This window comes from Orbicella franksi, chromosome 15 (assembly GCF_964199315.1).
Source record: "Orbicella franksi chromosome 15, jaOrbFran1.1, whole genome shotgun sequence".
NCBI lineage: Eukaryota > Metazoa > Cnidaria > Anthozoa > Scleractinia > Merulinidae > Orbicella > Orbicella franksi.
Genome location: NC_138159.1, coordinates 16,458,624 through 16,484,352, shown reverse-complemented (window position 1 = coordinate 16,484,352; position 25,729 = coordinate 16,458,624). Strand labels below are relative to the sequence as shown.

Below are 25,729 nucleotides of genomic sequence, written 5' to 3'. Positions count from 1 at the left end.
GAAACATGCTCCACTTTTGTTACGTAAAATAAATAAGGATGCAGAGAAAGAATAGCTGCATTGCAGGTTATTAAGTATCGTTTTGATCTATGGACAAGTGTTGAATAACTGGAAATGCGACTACATTTAATACAATATACAGTAAAAACTATGACTTTTTTCTCACTCCAAGGATATATTACTTTTAAGAAAAGAAAATGAAAAAAAAAAAAAATGAAGAACTGACTCTTAGTGATCGATTCATCGACAACTTTATTTCCTGAACATTGGCATTTAAACCAACCTTCCAACCCTGCCCCAGGGGGAAGGGGACTCCCACCTAAAAAGGACGGGGGAGCTCATCGGAAATTTTGAAAAAAACCCCTAAGAGGTACAAAGATCCTGTTTTGTGGGCGTGGCTTGAAATTTTGTCACCCCTAAGAAGTACCAATTCTAAAACAACAAATTATCTCCTGCCATATTTTTTTCGGCTCAATACCATTAAAAGAGACCACAGAAGCTCTCCTTTTGAGGACCTTTTGAGGCTAAACACCCTTAGAGGTACTTTTTTTTAAGGTTACCGTATACCTTCAGGGGTGTCTCACGTCCAAGCGATGTAGCGCGTCCGGTTTAAGCTGTAGATACCTAAACCCCTATATCAAATTAAAGCTTATAGAGCTGGCTATCAAACCATACCAAAAATTTTGAAATAAAATGAAGTGCCGATTTTTTCACGGCCACTAAATGCGAGCGTCCTAATCACCTTTTGGAAGCTACAAGTCAAAGCGAATTTTGTTTTTCGCCAATTTATTTTTTTCCTCGGTTTCAGGACAAAAAGCGCTAAAAAAGGGTGTCTGCGTTTTGCCACATTCAATTGCAGTAAAAAGTTACAGAACATTTTCAAGATAGGATTTAAAAAATGTGAAGTGATCGTACAAAAATTGTTCTCGGAGAAAAAAATATTTCGAAATAAACAATTCGCAGACACGTTTTTGTTTTTTATATGTTAATCTAGCTACTATCCAAATTTGAGGGCAATCAAACAAATCCCCTTTGAGTTGTAACTCTTTAAAGTGTCTGCTTCAAGCGAAAAAATTTATTGGAGAAAACAGCGCTAAGAAAAATCTCTTGCTTCGCAAACAAACTCCGCCCACAAACGCCTTCAACTGGTTTCTCAGATCACTGAGCCAATCAGCGCTTGGAAAATTTACTACCATTAACTCGCGGTGAAATTTACGCGTGAACCCCAAAAAAGCCCTTGTGTTTCGCAATGCGCTCAAGGCGGAGAGATAATTTTTCTATAGCTCGGTTTTTCTTGACGCTGGTCTGGCAAAATGGGGAAGACGTAAAAGGATACGAACGCTAGAGTGGCTGGGCGACGAGAACAAACTGAACAAAAGAAAGCGCGGTGGAGCAAATGTGCATGGATAATATTCCAATGGATCTCAATGAGTTGGGCGATTCATCGGTATCGGACTCAACAAAAGAGTCAATGTAAACGTCGCTGTTATAGCTGTCGAGTTCCCAAATTTTTACAGAATCTTTCTCTACTCTTGACTCGATCTTTTTGCCCGCTTGATACAATAGCTATAGCCTCATCCGCGAGGCCAACTTTCGCTTCTTCACTCATTGATGTGTTTTCATTCGTTCTTCGCTTTTTCGAACTGGTAAACAGAGTTTTCCGTGGTCCATGTTTACTTATAACTTAATAGAATTACATCTAATACGAAAAATGCTTGGATCTGAGTAGCCAGCCAATTCGTGGTATCCATATATTCCCGCGAAAGTAGTCTCGGTTGATTGCGTACACGTTATAGGGCTGTCAATCAAGAGGGAACTTTTACTTCCGGCCGTAACGTAAAACCTCCATTTCTCCGCCAATATTGAGTTTTTTTCAATTTTGTTCTCAGAAATTAGAGATTACTCTTCGACCATTACTTTGAACCAAAAATCCAAATTTGAAGAAAATTGCCGATCTGAAGGTATACTGTAACCTTAAACCAAAATCACAAAAGAAATCGAGTGTTAATAAAAACGCTTTTTATTTGTATCATTACACAGATTAAAATTACAACCCCCCAATCTTGGAAGTTGTTTAATTCATCAAAAGTTACAGGTTTGTTTGTGTTTCTCCCTTGTAAATTTTTAGCTTCGCGAGTAGTGATTTTATGAATCCGCTGTTCTCTGTTCCAGTAGGTAAGCTAATTAAAAGATCAAAAAGTTCTACCTTGCGTCCAAATTTGTCATAAATTTAAAAACTAATACATTTTCTAGAGATTTGCCAGAAAGACTGTTTCTCTTTGACATTAAGTTGTAATACTGGTTGTAATGCTACAGAGTACAGATATAGAAATATCTAGCGGAGTATATAAGGGGTGGTTGGGCAATTTACTGGGGCATGAAATATTTTTCTCACCTTTAGGTTGTGCAACAATTTTTTATACATAAAAAACAGGACCTAGATAGAAGAAAGGACTTAAGTGCTCGATTTTTTTTCCCGTAACTCCCCTTGCACGATTTTTTTTCAGTAGTTTTTGCTGTGCACGAAGTTTGGTTTTGAAATTGCCCACCACCCCCTCAAATCCGTCCCTAAAGATCAGTGAGATAAAGGCAACCGTGCCAAGCGCGGGAAAAATAAGCAACGGCTGCCAAGCGCGGGAAAATTCGTGAAAGCCGACACATTTTGATATCTTGCCCAAGTTAGATTTGTATTCTTCAGTTAACGAATGAAGGAAAATGTTCGACTATGTGGTGTCTTTGTGCTTCGTTTGAATCGGTTATTAATTCTATCTTCTCAATGTTTTTCTTTTCAGATGCTTAACTGCTGTATCGAGAGAAAACGGCTTTCCAAGATTCGAGCAGCAAACCTACAGTTTTCAACTAACGTCAACAAAACCTCCGAAACAAGAACTAAAAGCAACGATTCAAATTCAGAAAATGTAGGCTTACGTAAAAGTAGTTCTAACGCTCAAATGGAAAGTTTAGAATCGCAGTCGAGTTTTTCGGATGATGACGAATTTTTCGAAGCCGTTGAAAGCCAAGATGAAGTTGACAAAGACAGTAGAAGCAATGCAGAGGATGTAAAAAATACAAAAAGGACAGACAATGACTTGAATGAAGATAACATTGATAATAATTCGTTAGTATTTAGAAGAGAAGGAGCCAAGGAACCGTTTGGGGATTTAAAACTTCTCGTTTCTGGAGAACCGCTCTTAGTTCCAATCACTCAGGTAGGTTTGTTGCTGATAATCGTGGCTTAGAATTAAGCTGTTTAACGTTAGGAATGGCTGGTGAAAATGAAATTGTATGTAATGCATGAACTGCCAAACTGCCATTTTGAGGGTTTATTTCTCCGGCAAAACAGCGTGCCGTGTTTGCACTTCAGTCGTTCAGAAAATGACAAAATTGTTCAGCTGATTAGTTTTGCAAGTGAACATATGTGAGATCGTACCTTTGAACTGCGGAGAAAGATGTAAAGACATGAATGATCTTATTCTACATCTACATCTACACTTAGTTAAGTCGGTAAAAATCGTGAGATATCACAGTTATTTTTTTCATGCTTGAATTTCACAGCTGCATAAGATGTGTACATAACTGCGATGATTATTCATGTCTCATTATCTAATTAGTATTCTCTACCGAGAACTGAATAGATGCGGCTTCGTGTTTGGGTGACTCGTTTAGCTTCCTTTGTAATTATTTATTTCGTTTCCCTTTTTCTGGAGCTAGGAACCAGCACCAATGACAGAAGACATGCTAGAAGAACAAGCTGAAATCCTCACACAATTAGGGACCTCTGAAGAAGGAGCTCGCGTAAGGGCTCAAATGCAGTGCGCTTCTCTGCTCTCCGACATGGAGGCTTTTAAGGTAAAGGATAAGGACCCATAATAGGCCATTTTTGAGTCACTTTTTGCCTCTTTGTCAAAACGAGTCTTCGTGCGGAACTATTCATATGAAAATATGTTTCCCTTACGGGTTCATTTTCATGCTAATCAAACTCAGGTTTTGCAGGAGGACTCATTTTGAAACAGAGGCACAAGTTAACTAGGAAATGGCCGTTGTTTGTTCTCTCCACAAAGTAAGGTAGTTGAAACGTTAATTAATTTAAATATGGTAAATCATAGTCAAAACCTTTCTCCAACCTTGTTTATAAACAGATACTAGAAGATTGTTGAGACAACATAAGAAATTCTCAATTTCTTAGCCTAGTCGGTTTATGTCACAGAAACCTTTAATAAAGCGCTGACATGGGATGGGAGAAACGTTCTTTCCGCTCCTGATCTGTATTTTTCTCATCAGGCGGCAAATCCTGGCTGTTTATTAGAAGATTTTGTACGATGGTACTCGCCGTTTGATTGGATACCAGGCCCCGAGACAGAAGAGGAGATGGAAGAGTTGAGAAGGCTTAGAAAGGAAACTAATAAACGAAGCGAAGAATCAAGCGCCACTATCGTAACAGGTATAAAGATAACAATATTTTCGCCCTCACTATCGTTTTCGGTTTGTTTTCACCTGTCCACGCAAATACGTTTTCGTATGAAAACGCACACTTTTTGTTACGTTTTCGCCTGTCGTCCACACTAAAACGCCCGAAAACGCTGATGGAAACGACAGTATATGACGCTTTTCTCGGCACCGTTTTCAAAAGCCTCCGTTTTCACTTGTCCACACTAGAAACAGAGCGTTTTCAAAACGATGCGTTTTCAAAAGGCCCCACTTTTGAAACCGTTTTTGTCAGCGTTTTCGGTCGTTTTAGTGTGGACGATAGGTGAAAAAGTATCAAAGAGAATGCGTTTTCATACGAAAACGCAGTTGTGTGGCGGGGACCTTAGGTTAGAATTTTCCTGTGCTTGGCTCTTGTTACATGTCTTCCCGCCCTTGGTATTCATTACAGGTAATCTCGTGTAATTTCCGTCCTTGGAAACCGTGACGAGTTTTCCCGCGCTTCGTACTCGTCACACGCTTCCCCGCGCCTGGCATCCCCTTATGTACATTCCCGCGTCCTGCACTAGTCTGCACTCCGGACATGTTTTACCGCTTGCAACCCTTTACATGTTTAGCTTTTCCGCTCTTAATACCCGTCACGTGGTTTCCTGCGCGGCCTGTTTTGATTGTAGTTTATTGGTAGTGGTTGGTCTTGAGATTTCTTCGGGTTACGTTGAGGACAGTCAATGTAAGCAAGGCCGCACCGATTTTTTTCTTTCGTTTTGTTCTTAATGATGTTGTTTTTGTTTTATTTTGTTCAGCTGTAAGCAGTGAAAGCTCGTTAGAGGAAGGCTGGGATACAGAAGACATCGAGATACCAGACGATGACTCGCCGAGTAAACAGACAAGTAGCGCGAAGACTCTAATGGATGAAGCGAAGGCTGGACATGTAGAAGAACTACAACCCCTGTGCAAGGTACGTAGCCCGTATAACCTGTTGTGAGCTGTATGACAACAAAAGATCAAATTGCACTTTCGTTATCATTGCTTTTCATAGTGGCGAGAGGAGGGACACCTAAGCCTACGCATGCGTATTCCAGGCAATATGTGGGTGGAGGTATGGCAGAGTGCTCGCTCGGTTCCAGTCCGCAGACAGAAACGACTCTTTGACGAAACTAAGGAAGCTGAAAAGGTATCATCTGACATTCTCTATTTTCCAATTCATTCTGTTTGTCCCCCAAATTTTGCATAAACTATTGTGATGAATTGCTCTTGGGAATATGCACACCTCCCACTAGTTTATGGAAATTTGGAGGGCAAACAGAGTGAGTTATGGGGAACTCGAAAATGAAGATTTTCCGACTAAAGATGTAAAATAAAATCTATAAACGTAAGTTTAGCACTTAACTACATCTGTACCGCCAATAGACTTGTTTTAACTGTCCCGTGTTACCTTGGTAGGTGTTGCACTTTCTCGCTGGTCTCAAGCCTGCTCAAGTCGCTTTCCAGTTGTTTCCTGTGTTGCTGCACGCGGCAGTTCTTCGTATAGAGACAACGGGTAAGCAAAACAATGACTGTTTTTATGTCTCGTTGGATTGAACTCTGCTATGTTTATTGGAGCTTCCTGCGCATACGCTCTGTGGGCTAGTCATGCAATCTTTCTTCTCCCACGTCTTCTGAATGAACATTCTCGCCGTTGGGGAGGAGTGCGTGACGAGGCACAAGGGCGTCTGTGTAGGAGGCTATTGCTTATTGTGAACACTATAAATTGTGTTGTCCATTTAATGGACAACACAAATGCTGCAAATAATACAATAATAACATTTCATATATTGATTTGAATACAGCATTTTGTTAAGAATCCCAAGATCAGTTGGATTGTTGTGTAGGCGAATCTTTGTTTATGTTTGCCTCATTAGCACTAGCGATTTAGTTTCTGTTAGAGCTACAATAATCTTAGTTCTGAATATTGAAAGAGCATAGCAAAATTATCCCAGAGCTCTCGATTTCTTGGTCCTAATCAAAAGGATCGTGGCGGGCTCCGGGACGAGAGATTGCTCACCGCGCTGTCGCTCAGTAAGGAGGTTTCCGAATAATAACGTGCAAAATTCAGTTCAAATAACAGAACAAAATAAAACAGGTTTCGTTACAGCCTGCCATGAACTGATTTCATCTCTTTTGCCAGGTGCACGAGACATCCCTGCAGTGTCATCTGTTCTGGACGAAGTACTTAGCAACGCCAGCAAGTTATCTTGGGAAATGCCACGAGATTTGCCTCGTTGTGAGGTACGAATTGAACAAGGGATAAACGTGTTACCGTAACGTTAATTTATTTCCTAGTTTTGAATAAATCACGAATAACCCTTGTTCTGACTAAGTTCTGGGTTTCTGTAAAATTTAAGAGACGTAGGTGTTTGGTTTACAATGGATGCAGAAGAATTGATCTTGTTAATGCCTTTGTGGAGAGTTGTTTACTGTTGTGCTGTTTAATATTGAGTTTATCAAAGGGTAGAGCTTTGATGCTGTTGAGGGGTGCAGCAGGACCAGTTTTCATGTCACATAGGAAACATACTACTTCCCTAAGATGTCAAACGTTGCACGTGTGATTGTTTTCATTTTGGATGGCTGAGAAGTTTGGAAAAACCATCAAAAAGATGTCACAAAGTTGAGCATGCGGGTTTTCACTCTTTGATTGGCTGAGAAGTTTGGAAATCCATCAAAAAGAAGCCCAAAAAGCTGCTCGTGCGGTTTTTCGTTCGAGAAGATCAACCGAGACACGAACAAAGTTGTCAAAATGAAATTAGACTACGAGTAGTCCCTCTTTCTCTTAGTCCATCGTGCGTGACGCGAAAGAAAAACGCGAGGAAGAAAACGGCCGCGCGTACCCAGGGTTTCGCGCAGCCATTGTTTCCTTGCTGGTTATTTACGATCTCGCTCGTCGGACTAAGCGAAAGAGGTACTACTCGTAGTCTAAAATGCAATTAAAACCTTTACCTTGTAGCATAGCTGCACAGAAGATGATAGCCACGTAAAAAATTATCTATTGTTTTAGGAATTTGTAAAACAACTGAAGCTGTCAGAACTGGCAATTGCTCGTGCCCATTCGTTGCGCTTCAAATTTCAAGATGCACTCTCGGAAAAAGGAAGAGACAAGGACGTTGAACAATTCTTGTCGGCTTTGACAGAAAAACCGGAAGTGGAAGTTATCGGTGCCGGTAGAGGACCAGCTGGAAGAGTAATCCACCGACTGTTCGCCAAACAAGAGGTTTGTTTGGTTTTTCCAGTGGTAACAGTGATATTGGACCCTTTTTTTTCTCCATAGCTCTGCGTTTCTTCACTATTACTATAGTTAAACTCCACTTCATGGACACCTCGTTACTAAGGACCGCTTTTGGTCCCTAACTCATTCATTTACTTGCTCGATACGGACGAGGTGTCGTTTTTAAAAGAGCTACGTCACGTTCGCGTATCTTGAAAAGTTTAGCCAAAATTTTTCAAGTTCGTCGTTTATAACCCGTGTTTGTCTTCTCCATCCTTAACTATCCTTGTTCCTTTATGGTTTATTGTTATCTCTTTGGTGTAACTCAAAATACCTTGACTCAGCTCCTTTAACAAAAGTGGACTGTACTAATTACTTGAAATTCCTATCGCAGATTTGTAGAACTTTTTATAAAGATCTTCTCGTGATTTTCTAGCTGAACAACTTTTATCGCGTTTGTTGAGCTCTTACAACGTACTTCAACCAATTAGGGTGCATTGTTATCTCTTCTATCAATAAAGTTGTTATCTAATGCGATCTCCGACGTTTATCACAGGTTTCATCTTTTACCCCGCTTGCCACCCAATACTTGGTTTTCCGACCCGCATTTTTTCTCGTGTCGGTTTATGTCTTCGCAAGCCATCCCATACAGGTTTTCCCGCACTTGTGATCTGTGGCATTTTTTCTCGCGGGTCATGTCGCCCGTTACCTGTTTTCCATTATAGTTTTTCCCGCGCTTGTCAACAGGTACATGTTTTCCCGCGCTTGCCTTCCGTTACACATTTTCCCGCGCTTGTTGCCAGTTAAAGGTTTTCTCGCGCCTGCCACCCGTTACTTTGTTTTCCCGCGCTTGCTATCAGTCTTATACTTGCTTCGAATTCTGATTGGTGGGTTACGCTGACCTCTTGCAGCTGTATTTGATAGACCTGAGCCGGGTTGTTGGAAAGCCGGTCAACGCTAACCCAGGACTAAAAGTTAACCAAAGTATTAATTTTTCTTGTTTAAACATTCTTTTCAGCGTCTATGTTTTGTATAGTTTGAGATTTATTCAACTCAGCACTGAAGGACAAACAATATAAAGAGGAAACCTCACAGAAAAGTTACGAAACTGAAATCAAAATTCCCGCTAATCCTGGGTTAGCTTAAGGTTACCAATACCTTCGCGGATGTCCTTCAGAAAAAAAATCATACCGGCGTTGTTTTTAAGGAAACTATCACAAACTATATATAAAAGAAAGGTTATGCACTGTAGAATTCGAAGAAAAAAGTATCCGCTAATTTGGCCGTGCCTTTGTTGAGAAGAAAGAAGCCCGGAAACGGGAAACAACTGATTGTCATTCGGCTGAATTAATCGAGTATCAAACCCGTGCAGTAATGTTTACAGTGCACAGTGTTAATCAGCAAGCATCCCCAGAGGGTGTCAGGGTTTTTCCGTATTCTTATTGGTTATCTTTTTATAGACCCGCAAACTTACAGTATTAAACAATAGTTTTCGCCGTTTGAACAGTTGTAAACATGTCACGCCTTTACTCGGATGTATGTCAACAAAATGTGGCGCCAGCCAGTGAAACTAAGGCACCCCTAGCGTTCATAGCGAGCGAAACGATTTTCGCGGGAATTCCAAGGCAATAATAGCGTGAATAATTGTCTAAATAACTCGCGCACGTTTTAAGATTTTACTTTCATTTTTTGGGAAATGTTAGATTATATAGAAACCTTTTTGTTAATTTAAAAAGAAAAAATTCGACAAAAGTAGCCCTCTCAAAGTGCTGTGTAACCTTAGTCCAGCTTCGAACAACCTGGCCCTGAGTCTTTTTTGACCAGTCGACGTAAAATTGCGTTAGTATATAAACACAGGCAAAGGGGATAAATTTACATTTTACAGATGAGGCCTTTTTCGTTCTTAACGGTAGCTTTGTTTTTTTTCTCCTTCAGAGTGCGAAAATGCAGTTTGCTAGTGACGACGACACATCTTCAAATCAACCGGTGAGTTATTTGTCAGAGTAGAAAGTTTCATCGAGAAGGTATCTAGACGGAGAAGTACACTTCATCCTATAGGAAAGGTTACAACCCATATAATACCGAAATAATGATGAGGTCTCAATGGGGTGTTGGCTTTTACCGTAAACGCTTAATTTATTTTCTTTATGGTTAACAGAAATCTTAGCATTTAATAACCATTATTTTAAAAATTTAAATGTTAAAAATTAACTTTTCTTTCAAGTGTAAAACCGTTAAAAATTTATGGTTTTAGAACCATTCCAGGCTGGAAAAAGGTATTATTATTAAACTCGTGAATTGTAGATTAGTATAGCTTACAAGCCACAAGACACTGACAAGACAAAAAAAGTCTTGGCAAGAGATCTTGAGATTTTCACTTTCGTGGCTAATTTTTTTTATGGTTAGTATCTTTTACGGCTAACGGTTAAAATTTTCCAATTTTTACGTCTAAGGGCTAAATTTTTGGCCCGTTTTACGGCTAACGGTTAAGCCCATTGAGACCCTCGTGATCTTTTCAAGAGTCACCTGACTGGCGCAAGAAAATTGAGCACCGATAACTTCCACTTCCGGCTTTTCTGTCAAAGCCGATTTATGTCATTCGTAAATATACAGAGGAGTTAAGAGCCTGACAAGGCGTGTTACTGGATAACAGTTTATCAGATATTTTCTTCCTTGGTACACAACATGCTGCTTCTAAGTTTCATTCCATTTACCAGTAACGTGCCTCAACTTTTACAGAAACTTATCAAAGTCTGTTCTCTCCGCATATTTCCTCACTTTCGCTTTTTCTTTCCCCACAGCGTCGACCAGCTCCTCCATTCCAAGACTTCCCACCCCCTACCGGTCGGGAGTACATTTTGAGAACAACAATTCCCCGTCCCCGACCCTCGTCACGTTCTTGTCCGCAAAGAATGTATTGTGTGCTGACCAATGACGATTTCAGACTTGCAGGCGCATTTACCGATGATGTCATTTTCCAATGACACAAAACGACTGAGAATCGATTAAAACTCAATATTATTTATGCTCCCTCCCCGGATCAGAGAACCCACGGCCTCTTCTTACCATCAGTTAACCAGTCACTCGACACTAAAGGCTTGATATCCTTCTCACTGATTTTCATACGTTTCCTTTGATCTTTAGTTCTGAGAATTTTTCGTTACATCTTGACTAATTGTTTTTCCTTGTTCTCGTTACTTGTCTTGTTAGGTTATTAGTATTGCAAGTAGAATTTAGAAGTTGATAATTCGGTCTGGCTTCAGCTTGTTAACTTTCCGTTCCTAGCGTTAAACCTTGAGTCAGTTTTTTAACCTGGAGTCGATTAATGTAGTGACAAGTCTGTAGATGAAACTCTAATGAGACCAATTATTGAGCAGTACTTTCATGTGTCACTGTTTATTATTCTGTATAAGATGGTTTTAACTTTTAAGTCTGTGGATGAAACCCTAGTGTGTGACCATCCAATTGAAAACTATTGAGCAGTGCTTTCATGTGTCACTGTTTATTATGCTGTACAAGGTGGTTCTAACATTTAATTCTGTAGATGAAACCTCAGTATGTGACCATTCAAATGAAAGCTATCGAACAGTACCTCCATGAAGTGCTGTTTGTTTTTCAAAAAAAAAAAATTATAACCTTGGACTGCATTGTGGTTGTACCAATGTCATTCAATTCTCGTCAAAGTATAACACCCCATGAACACAAAGAATTCCGCCACACCTCGCGTTTAGCGTTTCGTGTTTGTGGCTCAAATTCATGCTTTGACTATAAAATTGTTTTGGCAGTGACCACGGGACAATCAGATACAATGTTATAAGACTGAAAAAGTTAACAATCTGTTAGCTTAGATGAGGCTGGAGTCTTCCTAAATGGAAAAGTAAATGGTTGTAAGCAACAAGGCAAACGGTTGTTCAAAGGACCTGTAGTTAGCACAGGGAAAAATATTTTAATGGGAAATTATTTCAAATATCTGTAAAAGAGAAAATCGTTTATGAAACATGGGTGTGTTTTGTAGTTCTCTTTACCATTTTCTTCATTTCTACTCCGCGATGCATAAAAAATCTTCTGCCAAAGCGCTACGACTGTGCATCTTTTTTTCTCTCAACAGTTTAACAGCGGGAAATTTTTAGTGCAGATACACCGTATTAAAAAAAATAATAAATGTACGATATTTGACAGGCAGTGCGCGAAAATCGCGCGATACTAAATCAACTGGAGAGAATGAGTAACCGTTTTATTCAGTTTTAATTACTTTAAAGTTTTACAGCTTATTTACATTGACCTTACAAAGCTTACAACTCTTTAAACAAGCACAGCGAATCTTATCTAATGGCCTCCACACAATTGAGGCCACCTTTCTACAACACCAATTTTTTTTTTGGTCCTCAGGGGGCCCGCGCCAAAGGACAACAGACATTGAGTCTCGCCTGGCTTGAAAGTCATATACGCCTCATGCCCCGTCCACACTACGCCGTAGAAATTTGAAAACGGAGGTTTCATTCTGAAACGCATCAAATGTTTTCTGCAAAATACGCTGGAGGAATTTAAAAACGTAACATTCACCGGTCATTTTGGATTTGTGTTTGAGGAAACTCGGCGAGGGAAATCACGTGATTATCGTGACGTAATCGTTTTCGAAAAGCTCCTCAAAATGTTTTCCGTCCACACGAAAACGAAAAGCCCGCGTTTTCAATTCGTCCGGTTTCGAAAAGCTCCGTTTTCGAGACGGATTAGTGTAGACGGCACGCCCAAACGTAGAAATAAAGCTGCGTTTTCAAATTCCCCTGGCGCAGTGTGGACGGGGCTTCAGTGACTCTCTTAAACTCTTGCATGGCGGCTCTCGTCAACCTTCGTGCGTTATCGGGGACTCACGTTCACCCTCGTATATTCCTATCGAATTTGAACCTACTCAAAGTTTTCTAGCGGGTCACGAAGAGTTTTATCCCGTTTTGCCCACACTCGCTGAGAGTTGAAAACAAAAAAGCTCTCGTGTAACTCTCGTGATCAGAAGGCGGCTGTCGTTTCTGTCGTTGTCGTTTGGCCCAGGCTTAAAGAGAGGTTCCACTAAATAAATGATAATCATGATAATTCTATTTAAATATCAATGTGTTAAGCTTGACAAAGCTAAACACTGCAAAAACGTATTGAATATATAGTGATGACTACGATGCCGTTGGGAGTTTTGCGTTTACAGCTATTTCAGTCAACGTTGTTAGATGAAGGCGTTAAGTCTTCGCGACAAGACCTAACGGTAGTCGGGGTATTTGTCGGAAATTTGCATGTTGGTGTAGAGGAAATCTACGAATTTGTGTCTTTGCACGTGAAGTATTGACCAGGATACATTAGATTTTCCACTCATGAGACCATTTTTCTGTAGCTTTTCTTTCACTATTATAAAACGACTTTTAGCTAAAAATTCTAAAATTAAGTGTGGCGACAATAACATTGTTTCCAGAAGTCTGAAGAGAAAGAAAGCTCAAAGCTTTTGGCCGACCTCGTTAATTGAAATAGCTGTATACTGCAACCTTAAACCTTCGGCGGAAGTTTAAACCTCATGAAGCCAACTCGCAAAACTTCCGGTCACTAACTAAGAGGGTCCAGCATAGGTTTTTTCAATCCTGCATTCCGCCACTAGTTTTAGCTCAATCGCACCATCCCGCTCGGATCGGAATGTTATCTCGATTCCGCTTGGTAAGAGTCGCAGTTCCTCTGTGTAACGTCTGTAATGTGTAATTTACCTCTTTGCATTCCGCATCCCGCCGTCGATCTCGCATCACGCCGTCGCTCTTAGGACTATCTCGCAGCCCGTCTGTCATAAATAGCACATCCCGTTCTCATCGAAATATTTTTATCCCGCATCTCGCCATTAAAAGTTCTGTCATCCCGTATTCCGCGTTCATTTTTACTCTCATCTCTCATCCCGCGAAACCTATGTTGGGCCCCCCAACTGAGTTGTTAAATGCAAAACCTTTGTAAATAAGAAAAAAATGTAACAAATAGTGCTTTCATAGCACTTGTCATAATTACTACAAAGAGCTACAATTCCGGACAAAAGTAGCTGGGACACTTGAGCTGGATCACGTATCCCCTATCCCCTCTAATCAATGTTGGAAAATGTCGAGTTTTTTTCAACAAAAAGGAAAAAAATCACCTGGTTATGAACATTGTAAGTGGGAGGAGGGGAGAACTTGCTTCGTATCCCAACTTTTTTGTCTGTGGGATTTACCGATTTTTCGTTTTATCAACCATAAATTACAGAAATTTCAAAACTTGGCCGAATGTTGTGGAAATGTGCTTGGAAAGTTTCGAGATAATTCAAGTTGTACTAACTTAAAGCTGAATTTGCCCAAATACGAACTGAATTCTGGGAGCAAAATTGAATGGAACGTAGACATTTTGGAAAATATAGAGTGTATCTAACACCCGAGGTCTTTCTCTTCTCCGGAAATTCCGCAAAACGTTGTTCCATTCGTAACTGGAATTTCCAGAAATTAAAAGCGGAAAGTTTGGTCGAACTTGAACTCCCACGAAAGAATGATCGGCTTTCGTGTCAGAAATGAGCTTGCATCGTGTTGCAGACACGCTAGGAAATTCTTGCTGAAAAATGTTATCATCTAATTAGCGATTAAGATCCCGCGTGACGCGACACGTGACACGCAACACATCTAGCATGTAATTCTATTGTTCTGTATTTTCAAATATCTTTGAATGTAACCGTTTTTTCTGGCAGTCGCCTGATGATTGCCTCGCATGAGGCATGAAACTCGGAGTAGCGATTAAATGACCATATAACCTAGCTCTTGAGTTTTTACTGTTATTCCCGCTCTAGTTCAGCTATTGAGCACTTTGTAGTAGATGAGCATTTCACTCCATTTTTTGGTTATATATATATATAAAATTAGTGAAGTCTTTTAGAAATAGCTTTTAGAAATAGCATATATATATGAAAACGTATTTACTTTGTTTGATTTCTTTCACTCTGCTGTTATGTTAGGTTAAGTAGCCAAAGTAACTTAAGGAGTCTTACTTCAGGGTTAAGGGTTAACACAAAATTAACTTTGCAAAGTTTAACATTAGAATTAATCTATGGATGAAAGTCTAGCATAGGCAAGCTGTTGAGCAGTAATTTTATGTGGTACGTTCATCATACTATACAAGATGGTTCTAACGTTTAAGTCTGTGGATGAAACCTTAGTGTGTGACCATTCAAATGAAAGCTATTGAGCAGTACTTTCATGTGGTACTGTTTATTATACTGTACAAGGTGGTTCTAACAAGTCTAGAGAGAAACCCTAGTGTGTGATCACTCAAATGTAAGCTATTTAGCGTACTTTCATGTGGTACTGTTTATATGCTGTACAAGGTGGTTCTAACTTTTAAGTCTGGGGATGAAACCCTAGTGTGTGACCATTCAAATGTAAGCTATTGAGCGGTACTTTCATGTGGTACTGTTCACTACATGTATATGCTGTACAAGGTGGTTCTCACTTTTGCGTTTGGATCAAATACTAGTGTATGACCATTCACATGAAAGCTGTTGAGCCATGCTTTCATACCTGTGACCCAATAGTAGCTAATAGTGTGGCCGGCGCGATTACCTCCCAACTAATATACACAGCATAGTCAATCGAACGTTCGGAAATCGAACTCAATCGAGCCCAATCGAACTCAATCCGTGGATTAAGATCGATTGAATTGAATTGCGCTTATTGGAAGGCGCGCGCTCTTTAGGAACGGGGCGTTTATGTATTTCTGTTTATGAAATAATCAGGGGAATGCGGTTGAAGAATAACGAGTAAAATGACTTGACAACTGTAACAAGCGGGGCTTGATAAGTCCAGTTCAATGTCTTTGGTAATATTACGCTCAGATTAGAAAGCGGACTACATCATTCACTCGTCTAATCAGTGTTTACGATATCAATGTCTTTCATGTCACTTTTTCAATGGTGCCTTTTGTTGGAATAGGGGCGCTTATTAGAAAAGGACAATCAATAGGGAGGGCTTGTTAGGAAGGGGACGCTTTTTGGAAGGAGATCGCTAAATCGAATCGTTACGGTATTAAAAGAGAGTGGGCATATTCTGTTCTCAATCACCTATTTCGTAAAACTCTTATAAGGCAGTTGTAAGGCGGCGCTTGTTGGAAAGAGTGGGCTAAATCGAATCATTACGGTATTAAAAGAGAGTTAGCATGTTCTGTTTTTAATCACCTATTTCGTAGAACACCTCAATGTCAGTAGGAGTGAACCCATAGCCTCCGGTGAAAAACCCACAGCTACCAGTTGAATATCCTGAAGGAATGGAGTATGTATGGCCGCAATAAGTATACGATCCTGAGTTGCCCAAAGCGTTGTTCGATATGCGGATGTCATGACCACCACCAAAAGTGGGTCCGTGGCTGGAGCAGCGATACATTGCGTTATTCCGATTTTGATACTGAGCCAGCTTGACAGGATTATATCCATCTTTGTTGTAAAGCGAGAACAGGAAAGCTTTACTGGCAGAAGTATAACCGCAACTAGAACCTGAATTGGAAACAAAAGTTTAACAATTCTGAGCATTTCGGTTGAAAAAAGAAACAGATATATACAGAAACAATATTGTATAAAGAGTTCTTTCGGAGAGAACATCCACAGAAACAAAAAAACAGTATTCAGCGAGAGGATCAGATCTGTTGGCAAAAGCGTTTAATTTGCGTTACGCGTGATAGAGCAGTTTTCAATTGTGAGTCGACTGGTAATCACGAAATTACTTCTTTTTCCCTACGGTTTGAGATTGGCTGAGTAGTCCAATTGGTAAGCAATTGGTTTAGTTTTACGACACTCAATTGAAAACAGCTCTAACACGAAAGAAGTTAGTGGATTTATATACCCGGTTTATATACCTTCTTGACGTCTGAATTTTCAAATGCATGAAATGAGATCGCGACGTTCTGGGTTACAGCCGGTGACATAACTGTTTTTAAAGCCGAAGAGGTGTTTTAGTTGAAACAAGACTGATAAGCAAGTGAGAAGCCTGGAGACTGACAAAGAGAGGTCGATTTTCTGGAAGCTTTTGGTTTACAGCAGGACATACTATAGAAAATTCTCCGAGCTCAGCTTCAGTACTCCGATTTTGTGAAATATGATGCAACTGGGTCTTATTCTGTCAGCATTATCTTTTTGGAAGCCTAGGAAACCAAACGGGCGTATCTAACTACAGCCAACTGCCGTAGTTTGGAACCCCGGCGGTTCTATACAAAGGACTGAGAACAAACATTGGGTACATGTACTGGCTCGAACCAATTTCTACTTTTTTTTTCGTCTTATCAGTGCAAGGTATTAAATTACAGTATTTAGAGAGGAAGTCACATCAGCCTTAGCTGGTTTTCATGCAGGTCCTCCATCCTGGTCGAATTGGAATTTGGAGATGTTGGTTTTTATGGAGGGAGGAAAACCGGAGAACCCGGAGAAAATCCCGGAGCAAGGCGAGAACCAACAACAAACTCAACCCACATATGGCACCGTGCCGGAATCGAACCCAGGCCACGTAGGTGGGAGGCGAGCGCTCTCACCACTGCACCATCCCTGCTCCCCAAATAAGCACCTTTATAACAAGCTCCGGGTCATACTTATTAAAACAGGATATATCAGCCGAGACACTGCCTCTTTAAGTCTCAAGTCTTTAAGTCTTAAGGAGACGATAGTTCTAATTAACAATTAGATTATAAGCTCAAGATTTCTTTGAGGTGATAGTTCATGAGGCCGAAGGCCGAATCAAATATCACCTCATAGAACTCTCGAGGTCATAATCCAATTGCTTTACTAGAATTCTAACTGAAATTTCCTTCAAATAATGATTCCAGTTATTTCCGGTCTAAGCATTAAACTTCACCCTTTAGAGAATTCGTGCGGACTGAATTGTCAATTTGACATTTGCAGTTATGTACACACGTACTTAACAAGTACAAATTTCGAGCATTTTTAATTTAAGAAACTGTAACTGCCGTCCTTTTAGTCTTCTCAAAAATTGGATTATCCATTTGTTCCTAGATGTTCTTTCAAAACTTCGGATAGTGTACAATGGCTCAGCCAATCAGATTACAGCATTTGCATTAGTATACTAGTACTAGAATGATACTTACTGTGCCAGGACACGTCAGTATATCCACCAAATATGTAGCTGCCGTATTTAATGATGGTCACAGTGGGTCCCTTTCCATCACAGTTGTTGTGGAATATCGATGCAGCCGAGCCGTCTGTCTTGGCATGCCAGCAACGCACAAATCGATCACGCCCTGGACTCAGGAGGACTGGGTCTAAGAAGGACAACAACTTCCCCATGTATTGGTTGTAATCGAGACCGTCGAGAATGACAGACACACTTAAGCCTGAATAGAGGAAAGAGTTTAAAACCCGTATGTTTAAGTATCAAATTCGTCTTTTTGAGGTTTGCTCAATTCATTAAATCGCTAGAGTGATCAAGGTCTAATTTCTCATAACAATACCAATATATTATCAAGCAAACAGGTAATGAAAATAGTTGAAATCATCTGCTAAGTGGAGCCGTCTTGATTTACCAGCAAATTCTCAAAACTGTATGGCTCTCAGTAAGAGGAATTAACAGTTTGAACTGAAAAGGTTAATAGTGATATGTTCCTTTTCATTTCGTTCACGAATTAAACGATTGGTTACCTGCATATCAGCAAATATCTCATGGTTCGATTTAGTGACCCGGGCACTTATTTTATACTTTTGGTAACTCAAGGGAGGGTGGTAATCGAGAGCGGGCGCTTATTAGGGACGGCGCGCTTATTTCTTTCTTTTTCTCTTCAACATAAACATGGAAATGTGATAAGACATTTCAATGGACAATAACAGTTACTTTTCACTTGAGAATTGTAACAATAGAGGTTCGCATAATCATAAGACCATTTGCCTGTTTAGACCAAGTCGATGCGTTAAATCATACGCTCACGAAAGAAATGCATTAGTCAATTCCAGCTGTGCCCATGCTGCCCCCTCCACCCAACAGGCCTACCCCCGGGAATTAGGTCATTTTGAAAACAACCTGGAAATGCCGTACGGCTGGAACAAACCAGTTGTTCAAATGCACCGGGGTTGTGGCTCAATTAATTCTTTTTTCGTTTCTCATGTTACTTTCAATACAATCAAAGCCAATTCAGGCCAAATTAAAAGTCCTAGCAATGTTTTTTTAAACTTTAATAGTGAAGAAAAAAACAATATAGGTTATTCCGTAGGATCAAGAGTCTTATTTATGTCCTAATAAGACGCTTTCATTACGAAACTTACCGTATTTGCCGATAAACTGGTCATTAAAAGAAGCGACAATGCTGCATCACAGCCAGTAGGAGGAAATGGTCATGAAGGCCGGTAAACATCGAAAAAGCGAAAAAAAAAAACAAACAAAACAACAGGCTAAGATTTATGTTTGAAGGTCCTTGACCCAGGACATCTGTTGTTTGATGCTCATTGACTATGCTTGAATTATATAATCGCAATGCTGCTATTGGTTAATTGTATGAGCACACATAACCACCTTTTGTATTTTGGCAGGTTTTGTGCTGGGTCAGCCCCCAAAGAACTTTGCCGGGTTTCCTAACCATTTTCCCTTCATTAACGATGGCTGCATGTAAGATGGAAAAGCGAGATGGTCAAATGCCCCAGGGTAATTGTGCAAGGCTGATACCCGATCCCCGGGATTGACATTGTGGCAAAATGCCCCACTATTGCGGGGGGATGGGCACATATGGAATTAACTGATACATTGTTTACTTGTCTAATCAGTCTTTACTATCATTTCTTCGATGTCAAAGTCTTCACTGTCACTTTCGCAATGAGGGTGCTTGTTGTAAACCCGGGGGATCTGGATGCGAGGAGACTCCCTTATATGGGCTATATAGGTATGCGCGGACCGAAAGATAGCGTTTTCAGCCGTTTTGGTCATAAATAGGGTATGGTGTTTGCACTTGAACTGGGTATGCTTTTTAGAAGAAGCTGCTTTTTCAGGTCATAAATAGGATGGGAAAATCACGGATTTTGGTCATAAATAGGGTAAGGGTTTTGGGAAGCGGACCACGCACACTCCTACCCAATTTTTCTGGGAGTACCCCCCGGGGTTGTAAGGCGGCGCTTATTGAAAGAGAGCGCTAAATCGAATCCTGATTACGGCATTAAAAGAGAGTTAGCATGTTCTGTTTTAAATCACCTATTTCGTAGAACACTTCAATGTCAGTAGGAGTGAAATGAAGAATTCTCCCAGTGAAAAAGCTACAACGTCCAGCTGAATATCCTGAAGGAACGGAGTATGTATAGCCGCAAGTGGTATACGATCCTGAGTTGCTCGTAGAGTTGTCCGATATGTAGATGTCATGATACCCACCAGCACCAAAAGTGGGTCCGTAGTTGGAGCAGTGATACATTGCGTATTGTTGATTTTGATACTGAGTCAGTTTGACGGGATTATATCCATCATTGTTGTAAAGCGAGAACAGGAAAGCTTTACTGGCATAAGTATAACTGCAACTAGAGCCTGAATTGGAAACAAAAGTTTTACACTTTCTAAGCATTTCGGTTGAAAAGAAAAACAGAAATAAAGCTACCATATATTGTAAAGTAATCTTTAGAAGAGAAGAAACAACAACAACGAAAAAACAAAATAAATAGGCAACGAGAAGATCGGATCTGTTGGCAAGGAGGTTAAGCGTGATATGCCTTGGTAACGACTGAATTTTCAAATGAGTGAAATGAGATCGCGACGTTCTAGGTGGAAACTCTTTCTATAGTCGAAAAAGTGTTTTAGTTGGAGCAAGAAGATAAGCAAGGGAGAAATATGGAGACTGACAGAGAGAGATCGTCTTTCTGGAAGCTTTCGGTGGTTTACAACAGGACTTCTTATGGAAAATATACCTAATTCAGATTCACGACTCATACTTGGTAGAATATGATGCAACTAAGTTTTGTTCTGTCAGCGTCATTGATAAGCATGTCACGATTGGAAGATTGAAACAACAACGTAAAATGCTATACCTCCCAACCGAAATACGTTTTCCGATTGGAGGAAAAGGTGTCACGTGCGGTGGGTCAAAACTCACTAACTCCCCTGGGGCGAACAAAACTTACTAACTCCCAAGGGCAAGCAAAACTCACTAAATCCCTAAGAAAACAACAACTTAAACTTTCGGCTCGCACATGATCAGGTTGTGCTCCTTTTAACCCCAGCAAATTTATGTGCCAGCCGACGTCAGGCAAACAATTTTTTTGCTGTTTTTTTTTTTCTTTTTTTGAGTTGGGAGGTATACAAAACACTTCATGACTGACCCCGCGGGAAACAGTGAGTTCTGTTTCCCCTCGACCTCAACGTTCTCCTCGACTTCGCCAACCTCGTTCCCAGGGTCTCTCATCTTACCACCCCCTAGAGCGAACGATTCGCTCCAGGGGGCGGTAAGATGACAGACCCTGGGAACGAGGTTGCGGCTTCGTCTGAGGGAACATTGAGGGTCTCGGGGATACAAAACTCACTGTTTTTCTTGGGGTCAGTCATTAAATGCTTAATGACCAAGTTCAGCGTGGTCTGGAAAACGAACTGCACAGCCACATGATTTTCGAACTTAACGCTGGCTAGCATACTTATTGACAGTACGAGACAAACATACATGAAACTGGATTAACCAGAAAATTCATTTTTCAATCGACGTTCGAGGCCGTACTGTTGTGGTTGCCAAACCAGAATGGATATGCAATGGTAATATAAGTCGTCAGCACTTTCATAACGTAAGTTCAAATAAATTAGGTTTTCCTTCTTAGTAGAGCGTTCTCCCTCTGCTAAATGCTTTCAGACACTTAAATAAAGTTTTTTCGTTCGTTTGTTTCTTCTATTGCTCATTCGTTTAATTTGTGCGCACGTTCGTACTTCCGTTCGCCCGTTCGTCCTTTCGTCTCTTCGTACTTTCGTCCGTTCGTCCCTTCGTCAGTCTGTCCATCTGTTCGTCCATCCGTCTGTCCGTTTGTTTGTTCGTTTGCTCCCCCGTTCTTTCGTGCTTTCGTTCGTTCGTTCGCTCGTTCGTTTGTTCATACGTTCCTATATTCGTACAGTTCGTTCGCTCAGTCAGTCCTCCGGATGCGTACAACCAAAGTGGACTGGTAAGATAGTTCCTTATTTTCACTTCTTTTGTATCTCATTCTCAAATGACCTTCCGCACTACAAGGAAGTCTCTTTGTCGGCAGTACATGAAGTGCATTGCTGCGAGCGATTTAAGGCGGGGGGGGGGGGGGGGGTTACCAATCACGCATCGCGATGAATTTTTCTATTAAATCACGCATCACGGAGATTTTTTTTTCACCAATCACGCGTCACGTAAAAAAAAGGAAGTACATCGCCAATTTTGTGGTGTGGGATTTTTCCCTCTCCAGACAGGCGGGCTAATTCCGCCCGCCTGTTTCTTTCCTTCCTCTATAACACAATCGGGAGCCTATTCACAGGCTAAGTTGACAGAGATCTTGTATACGAATTGAGAATTGCCAAGCTTTGATGTACATGCAATATTTGTGTCAAAGCTTTGCCCCTGTAAATCCTCTTCTGTACGGCAAGGTTTTTATGTCTGTGGATGACATAACGTGGCTTTTGAATTCAGTTAGGTCTTTATCACGACCTCCATTAAGTGGTTCACAAACTTTTTCCTTGTGTAGCCTCTCTCTGTCTTCTCGAGCGGCATAAAATGACACCAAACTCTAAGGTGTCTTATCTTTTCAGCCGTTTGGGATTCCCCGGCTTTGAGACGACATTGTGTCAGACCTTAAATACGATGATTGATTGATTGATTGAGTGAGTGATTGCTTGATTGAGTGATTGATTGATTGATTGATTGATTGATTGATTGATAGCCGGTTTCGGATATGGTCTAATGCACTGCCAAAACTGATCGGTCGACAAAATGGACAAAAATAACTCTTAAGCTCATAGTCCTGGTGCAAAGTTCAACTGTTTTCAATTGACTTATTCCTATTCTGTCACAATTGCTTGGACCTATAGTACCATGAAGATCCACGAAGATCAAAGACATCAGAGGCCCACGATTTATTGATCTCTTTAAGATTCTATTTACTGTTTACTTTGAATGAATGGTATCAGTTGTAGTTGAAAGAACGTTCACTTATCACGGAAATCTAATTGGCAAATTACGCATCACTTGCTTGTAAAATAGCAAATCACGCATGACGTTATGGTGTCCTGTCCAGCGTCACGACGCTAATTTGGTCCAATTCACGCGTCACGCTGCTAATTTTGGGGCGATCATGCGTCACGCAAGAACCCTTTGCCACCCTCTGAAATGAGCCACTCTAGCTTGTGAACTCCTCGTAGCCTGATTGAAACCGATTAAGTTAAGGTTTTTTAAAAAAAAAGTTTGCTCAAGACGAAAGCTAGTCTGCTTTATGCGAGTCGGCGCCGCTAGATTAAGTTCTCGCAGCCCTGCGGGTGTTTGGACAACCAGTCACAATACTTTTAGCCTGCGAACGCAGACGTATTTCCGGCTGTCACTTGGTTCCGCCGAAAAATAACGTCTGCCAACCCGAGCCAAGAAACGATTTCTGTGACGTAATGACTTTTGTTTCTCCTTGCCCAATCAGATTCCATGATAGAATGAAACTCGAGTGCTCCTCGCATCGGATACTTCGCGCAGTAGTTCTGTGGTCATTTGAGCTAAACTGTGATTGGCTTAGAATTCCTGCGTCACAGAAATCGTTTTCTGGCTCGGTTCGCAGATGTTAATTTTCGGCGGAACCAAGTGGCAGCCGGAAATACGTCTGTGTTCACAGGCTACAATACTTTGAGCTGCGAATGAGATCGAAGCGAATCTGCTCTCAGGGTAGCTACGAAAGATCTTCAGAGAAATCGAGGATTTTTCTTATGAGTTAAGCCCGCCATCGGATGTGATTTGAGGTCGATTATGCGCAACAGCAAGGCCGCGCAGCATCAAAAACCGTGTTAATATCGGTTTTAAACCTGAAATAAGTACTTGTATTTCTTAAACAAGAAAAGAGTAAGACCAATGGTTGAACAAAAGAACAATAATTGAGTTTTTTTGTTCTTTTACTGAGATAATAAAGCAAGTTTTTATCAAGCTCTTGGTGATAGTTAGATCTTATGATACTTACTGCGCCAAGACACGTCAGTGTATGCACCAAATATGTATTGCCCAACTCTAATGATGGTCTCTGTGGGTCCCTTTCCATCACAGTTGCTGTGGAATGTGGACGCAGCTGAGCCGTCTGTCCTTGCATGCCAGCACCGTACAAAGTAACTCCGCGATACGCTCGGGAGAGCTGGGTCTAAGTAAGTTATCAGCTTCCCCAAGTATTTGTTGTGATCGAGATTGCCAAGAATTGCAGATGTTGCGAGGCCGCCTGAGTACGAGAGACAAAAGGTCAAAGTAATTACAGTCGTACTGCTAGTTTTCACTGTCATGCCATCAACAATCAAGATTTTAACCATGGAATAAATTAAGTCAGGAATCTGAGATATGATAGATTATTGATTTATATACAACCTCGCAAAGATTTAAGTCTGCCTGTTTCTTCATACCTGTGTTATTCGAGAAATGCTTCTCTCAAATTTGTAGATAGAGCTTTGTATGGAGACGCCATGTTGGTGTCGCCAATAAAGTAACCATCAATTTTTATTTCTGAGTTTGACAACGTCACATAAAAATCGGTAATCTCTTCAACTGTCAATCGAGCTTATCTGTTAATCGTTTTCATGATAATTTCGATTTTACTCAATAAAGAGTATTAAAGTCGTCTTTTTTGGTTTGCTGAAAATCTCCTTTATATCCTGAGAGTGATCAAGATCTAATTTCTCAACACAATGCCAGTATATTATCAAGCAAACAGGTTATGAGAAAAGAGAAAATCATCATCCAAGTGAAATTGTCCTGATCTACCTTAAAACTCTCAGAATTGGCATTAAAAGAACTGTGTGGCTCAGTAAGAAGAATTAACATTTTGAACTGAAAAGGTTAACAATGATATTTTCTTTTTCATATCATAACGTTCATCAATTAAGCGATTGATTATTTGCATAACAGCAAATATTTAACTATAAAACACTGCGACAATATGGAAAACTTAAAACCATTTTGGTTTAAAAACAACGACGACGTTTCGACGTTCGCTTAACGTCATTATCAAGTCAACTGAGTGGATAAAATGGGTACAAATGTAGATATAAACTAAGAATTCCTAAGATATAATATGGTCTCTTCTCCTACGAAGCAAATAATTCATGCTTCGATTTTAGTGACCCGGGCGCTTATTTCATACTTTTGGTAACTCTAGGGAGGGTGCTAATTGAAGAGCGGGCGCTTATTAGGGAAGGTGCGGTTATTTTTTTCTTTTCCTCTTCAACATAAACATGGAAATGTGATAAGGTATTTCAATGGACAATAACAGTTACTTTTTCACTTGAGAATTATAACAATAGAGGTTCGCATAATCGTAACACCATTGCTTGTTTAGACCAAGTCGATGCGTTCAATCTTACGCTCATAAGAGAAATGCATTAGTAAATTTCAGCTGTGCCCATGCCCCCACCCCCAAGGGCCTAGCCCCGGACAAGAAGTTTTTCGGAAAACAACCTGGAAATGCCGTACGGCTGGAACAAACCAGTTGTTCAAATGTCCCGAGGTTGTGGCTCAATTATTTTTTCTCATGTTCTCATGTTACTTTCAATACAATCTAAGCCAATTCAGGCCAAATTAAAAGTCCTAGCAGGGTCTTTTTTAACTTTAATAGTGAAGAAAAAGCACAATATAGGTTATTCCGTAGGATCAAGAGTCTTATTTATGTCCTATCTAGTCGCATTCAATACGAAACTTACCGTATTTGACGATAAAGTGGTCATTAAAAGAAGCGACAATGCTGCATCATAGCCAATAGAAGAAAATGGTTATGAAGGCCGGTGAACACCAAAAGAGGGTAGAGTTCTTGACCCTAGACATCTGTTGTTATATGCTCATTGACTATGCATGAATTATATAATCACAATGCTTCTATTGGTTAGTTGTAAG

General features: G+C 40.4%; 2 protein-coding genes across 2 annotated transcripts in view; one reads left to right on the top strand and one right to left on the bottom strand.

Annotated features, from left to right (window-relative positions):
• Positions 1 to 11,387, top strand: part of LOC145470639 (rab3 GTPase-activating protein catalytic subunit-like) — a 25,775-nt gene extending 14,388 nt beyond the window's left edge. The window contains exons 17-27 of the mRNA XM_081454452.1: positions 2,041 to 2,095; positions 2,793 to 3,209; positions 3,712 to 3,849; positions 4,282 to 4,441; positions 5,229 to 5,383; positions 5,465 to 5,599; positions 5,869 to 5,965; positions 6,593 to 6,693; positions 7,460 to 7,672; positions 9,602 to 9,652; positions 10,468 to 11,387. Of these exons, the coding sequence (XP_081310578.1) occupies positions 2,041 to 2,095; positions 2,793 to 3,209; positions 3,712 to 3,849; positions 4,282 to 4,441; positions 5,229 to 5,383; positions 5,465 to 5,599; positions 5,869 to 5,965; positions 6,593 to 6,693; positions 7,460 to 7,672; positions 9,602 to 9,652; positions 10,468 to 10,650 (1,705 nt within the window). The 3' untranslated portion in view covers positions 10,651 to 11,387. The remainder of the gene's footprint in view (positions 1 to 2,040; positions 2,096 to 2,792; positions 3,210 to 3,711; positions 3,850 to 4,281; positions 4,442 to 5,228; positions 5,384 to 5,464; positions 5,600 to 5,868; positions 5,966 to 6,592; positions 6,694 to 7,459; positions 7,673 to 9,601; positions 9,653 to 10,467) is intronic.
• A 4,480-nt stretch (positions 11,388 to 15,867) lies between these two features.
• On the bottom strand, positions 15,868 to 24,156 carry LOC145469265 (uncharacterized). The gene is made up of 4 exons (XM_081452948.1): positions 23,816 to 24,156; positions 19,873 to 20,225; positions 17,789 to 18,034; positions 15,868 to 16,190 (listed from the first exon to the last, which is right to left on the bottom strand). The coding sequence occupies exons 1-4, from the start codon at positions 24,154 to 24,156 to the stop codon at positions 15,868 to 15,870; spliced, it is 1,263 nt and encodes a 420-aa protein (XP_081309074.1).
• Between the last annotated feature and the right edge of the window lie 1,573 nt (positions 24,157 to 25,729).